The sequence below is a fragment of the Pholcus phalangioides genome, unplaced genomic scaffold (genome assembly GCF_987345545.1).
Source record: "Pholcus phalangioides strain wild (caught in Gottingen) unplaced genomic scaffold, Ppha-v1.0 ptg000011l_1, whole genome shotgun sequence".
NCBI classification, from domain to species: Eukaryota; Metazoa; Arthropoda; class Arachnida; order Araneae; family Pholcidae; genus Pholcus; species Pholcus phalangioides.
In genome coordinates this window covers 34062976-34067628 of record NW_028301604.1, presented here as the reverse complement: position 1 = coordinate 34067628, position 4653 = coordinate 34062976, and the positions used below count along the sequence as shown (strand labels likewise).

At 39.4% G+C, this 4653-nt stretch overlaps 3 protein-coding genes across 3 annotated transcripts; all 3 read left to right on the top strand.

Moving 5' to 3' along the window:
• The first annotated feature begins 822 nt into the window (after positions 1–822).
• Positions 823–1281, top strand: LOC149080367 (uncharacterized). The gene has a single exon (XM_089238724.1). It carries the CDS (start codon positions 823–825, stop codon positions 1279–1281), a length of 459 nt encoding a protein of 152 aa, XP_089094850.1.
• Positions 1282–2512: 1231 nt separating this feature from the next.
• Positions 2513–3013, top strand: LOC149080366 (uncharacterized protein F54H12.2-like). The gene has a single exon (XM_089238723.1). It carries the CDS (start codon positions 2513–2515, stop codon positions 3011–3013), a length of 501 nt encoding a protein of 166 aa, XP_089094849.1.
• A 33-nt stretch (positions 3014–3046) lies between these two features.
• On the top strand, positions 3047–3829 carry LOC149080365 (uncharacterized protein F54H12.2-like). The gene has a single exon (XM_089238722.1). The coding sequence runs from the start codon at positions 3047–3049 to the stop codon at positions 3827–3829; it is 783 nt and encodes a 260-aa protein (XP_089094848.1).
• The last annotated feature ends 824 nt before the right edge of the window (positions 3830–4653 follow it).

Here is a 4653-nt window from a genome sequence, read left to right as displayed (position 1 = left end):
TCGTAGTTAGAAGCGAGGATAGAAGAGGGTTTTGGCTCGAGGATGCGATAAGATTTAGGAAGAGAATATCCGATTTTGAAAAAATATGGACAAATATACAAGTCCCTCCGAACCGGCCAGTTTTGGCGGAATCAACGCGTTTCACAGACGTCTTAGAGAAACCGGAAAAAACGTAACTTTGAAAGATGTCAAAGAATTATTGCAGGGTAACGAAGCATATACATTGCACAAATCATCCAGAAAGAATTTTAAGAGAAATCGGGTGATAGTGGGTGGTATAAACGAACAATTTCAAGCCGATTTGGTAGGCATGCAGGCCCTGAAAAAGGAAACCAAAGGTATTAAATACATACTTGCCTGCATCGATGTTTTATCAAAGTTCGCTTGGGCCATACCGTTGAAGGATAAAACTGGAAAAGAGGTTACCGAAGCGTTCAGAAAAATTTTCAGAGCTCAAATTTAAAGCTCAGATAAGCTTGTAGAGTTTTATTTTTTCAGAGACCGCGTATGCGGTCTCTGAAAAAATAAAACTCTACAAGCTTATCTGAGCTTTAAATTTTCAAAAATAAAACTCTACAAGCTTATCTGAGCTTTAAATTTTCAAAAATAAAACTCTACAAGCTTATCTGAGCTTTAAATTTTCAAAAATAAAACTCTACAAGCTTATCTAATGTCGATGAATGTCATACATTTTACAACAGAAAGCGAGAAAAAAGCCTCTGTTGTCGAGAGGTTCAACAGAACTCTTAAACAGAAAATGTTCAAATATTTCACACATAAAAATACGCACAAATACATAGACGTGTTAAGCGAACTAAACTAATGCATAGTTACAATAACACATGGCACCGCAGTATAAAGACTAAACCCGTTCTTGTTACCGAAGAGAATCAATCGGTCGTTTGGAATGAACTGTATAAGGATATCTTGAAACCCGTGAAGACAAAGTTCAAGTTTGACATTGGAGATACGGTCCTCATAAGTCGCGCAAAAATGGTTTTCGAGAAAGGATATGAACATAATTGGACTCGTGAAATTTTCACTATTAAAAAGAGACTCGAGCGCTTACCTCCAGTGTACAGGATAGCCAACTCTGGTGGCGAGATTGTCCAGGGTACTTTTTACGAATCTGAATTGCAGAAAGTGAAGCCGAGCGAGTATTATCAAGTAGAAAAAATTCTAAAGAGACGCAAGGTAAGAGGTAGGATGGAGTATTACGTAAAATTTAAAGGCTACGACAGCAAGTTCAACGTATGGGTGAGTCATCTCAAACGCATATAAGTGACAGTGTTCACACAATTATCGGTCATTGAACAAGATGTCGTTCTATGTAACACTTCCCAGCGACAGTTCGGGGTCATACTATCCTGAAAACACTATATCCCATTTTGTCACAAGATTGCCATTTCCAATAAGTTTGACTGGCGAATGGGAATGTGCGCTTTCGAAGATTGTTTATTCTCACACGTGGTACAATATAACCGAAAAAAATAATCTGTTCGAGTTCGATCTTAGTGATGGTAAATTGCAAGGAAGAAACGTACCAGTCGGATATTACGAGACAGTTCCAGATCTCTTGAACGGTTTGAAGATACCAGCTTTAAGAAACAAAGTATTGTTCAATTACAATGAAAACACCAGGAAAGTGAAAATAACACTGAAAGATGGTGCAAAACTTCTGTTAAAAACTGGCATTGCTGAGCTACTGGAATTTGAACCACTGCTGATCGAAGAAACTACCGAAAGTCCTTACGTTGCTGTCACAAACGTGTTTTTTCCAGTTTTGTACATCTATTCCGATATTTTGCAGCCTCAGGTTGTGAGAGATGTGCAAGCTTTACTACTGAGAATCGTTCGCGTGAAAGGAAAAGATAACGAGGTTATAAGCTCTCATTATGATAGACCTCACTATCTCCCTATAGCTCGAAAAGAATTCCAGACTATAGAGATAGAAATTCGAGATAGTTCGGGAAATCACATACCTTTCAGTAGAGGAAAGTCGATTCTGATTCTTCACTTCCGCATGAGACAGCTATTATAAAAACACTGGTCTTATCGATCCGTTGTCATTTACGAACTAGATACGAAAGATGAAGGTTCCATACCATTGTTGCACTAAACAGTTTGAGGACTACTATGTCCAACAAGCCCAAGTCGGACAAGGCCTGCCGTATTATTCGAGTGTTGTAATGCAGAGAGGATACGGACTAAGTAGCATATTCGGAAGTCTTTTTAGAGTAGCCATGCCTTTTCTTAAAAAAAGTGCTAAAACTGTTGGCAGACAGATTTTACGCTCTGGCGCTGATATAGTTGATGACGTAATGAAAGGTGAAAACGTTAAAAGAGCAGCGAAAAGACGAATGGGTGAAGCTGGAAAGATACTGACAGAAAAAGCAGTGGCCAAAACTCGATCCACGTTTGGAGCGGGGCATAAAAGGAAACGCAAGAAGGCGAAACGCATCATTTTAGCCAAACGACCCAGGGGGAACACACACGATATTTTCGATCCGTGATGGCTTTTCTCTTGAAGGATTCTCAACTGGCAAAATCTGAACTCAACTTTTTCACTCTACCCGGAACACAAACTACCATAGAAAGCGGAAAAGGGGTCACCTATTACCCGCTTTCAAACGTCTCCGATGGAGGCCCTCTGGAATTTAACATTGGAGGAAGTGGTGATGGGTATCTGGATCTCTCTCAAACATTAATTCACGTGAAAGCTAAGGTCGTGAAAGGTAATGGGACTTTTCTAGATAAAGAGAGTAAAGTCGCACCCGTGAACCTTTTCTTGCAATCCATGTTTTCCCAGGTTGATGTTTCTCTGAATGACCGTCTGATATCATCTTCCAGTAACACGTACCCCTACCGAGCTATGATAGAAAAACTCTTGAACCACGGTAACGAAAGCAAAACCAGCCAACTGACAACAGAACTCTTTCATAAAGACACTGCCGGAAAAATGAGTAATGTGGACCCGACGTCAAAGGACCCCAATGAGGGTTTAATACAGTGAGCGGCGTTCATCGAAGAAAGTAAGACCGTCGACATGATTGGTTCGATTCAAGGGGACATATTTTGTCAACAGCGACTCTTGCTGAATCTCGTTTCTCTAAGAATAAAGATGATTCGTAGCAAGTCAGAATTCTGTCTGCTTTCACCAGACAAAAGTGCAAACTTCAGAGTTGTTCTCCGTGACGCATGTTTATACATAAGGCACGTCAAAGTGTCTCCTGGTGTGCTTGTAGGACATGCGAAAGCTCTAAGTCATACTTCAGCCAAGTATCCGATAGACAGAGTAGTGTGTAAAGTTTACTCGCTACATCAGGGAAGCATGTCGTGGGTTCAAGACAGTGTCGTCGTTGGACAACTACCCAAAAGAGTGGTAGTCTCTTTAGTAGACAACGACGCTTTTTCGGGATCGTATAGCAAATCGCCGTTCGAGTTTAAACATTACGACCTTAACTTCATAGCCACGTATACTGACGGACAGCCAGTTCCTTTCAAGCCTCTAGAGCCCCAATATGATCAAGGATTATATGTCAGAGCGTATCATAGTTTGTTTTTAGGGACTGAAAAAGCCTGTCAAGACAGGGGTATAGATATCTCTAGAAGTGAGTTTCCATTGGGATACGCTATCTACGCCTTTGATCTGAGCGCCGATCTCTGCCAAGGCGAGCATTTCAATCTGATCAGACACGGCAACCTACGACTGGAAACAAAGTTTAAAGCTCCGCTCGTCCAACAAGTTTCCATCATTGTCTATTTGAAGTTCGACAACGTCATAGAAATAAATCAGGCACGAAACATCCTCGACGATTTCAGCAGTTAAATATGTACTCATCTCAAATAAAAACAATTTTAGAACGCGAAACACCATACTTCATCGATGTGTTTCCATGTGACATGCTACCTGTACATATTCAAACCTATCCGGCGTCTTTAGTTGTGAACGCGGATAAGCACACAGAACCTGGTTCTCACTGGATGGCAATCAACATTCCGGACAAGAACACCTTGGAATTTTTCGATTCATACGGACAGAAGCCAGAGACTTACGGAAAAGAAATTGCATCATTTACAAAAAGATATAAAAACATTTTATGGAACTCGACTCCTCTACAATCACCTACCTCCAATGTATGTGGACAATACGCTGTGTTCTTTGTTATACAGAGAAGTAGAAATGTAGCTTTAGAAAGTATTGTTAAGAAACTAAACAGAAAAGGAAATGATTTTGCTGTTTATCAATATGTAAAGAAAAATTTTGCTGTACGATTATTATTCAAGAAATAAAGTATTTAGTCTAAAAAACAAAATTGTCTTGCGTTGGTTATTTAAAAACAGTACACAAATGAAACACAACCAATTGAAAGTAAGAAAACATTTATCAAATGAGATAAATAATGATTATACAATGAATAAAGATCGATACAAGGCTAATAAGGGTTATACATGAGGGAATAGGGTGTTTGGATAAATCGTCGTTCAGCCTCCTTAATCAAATCTGAAATACGAATCGATTTGAAAAAATCTAGATCGATGTAGTCTTCGACACGTATGTCACCAGAAAATTCAATAATTTCATTTTGATCATTGTTTGATATGATAGTGTCCTTGAGTTTGGAAGCGAAATCGTCCAAGTTCATGCATGTA

Bases quoted from the DNA above. Each gene is read 5' to 3' on its own strand.
- LOC149080367 (XM_089238724.1), top strand. From the start codon at position 823: ATGCATAGTTACAATAACACATGGCACCGCAGTATAAAGACTAAACCC.
- LOC149080366 (XM_089238723.1), top strand. From the start codon at position 2,513: ATGGCTTTTCTCTTGAAGGATTCTCAACTGGCAAAATCTGAACTCAAC.
- LOC149080365 (XM_089238722.1), top strand. From the start codon at position 3,047: ATGATTGGTTCGATTCAAGGGGACATATTTTGTCAACAGCGACTCTTG.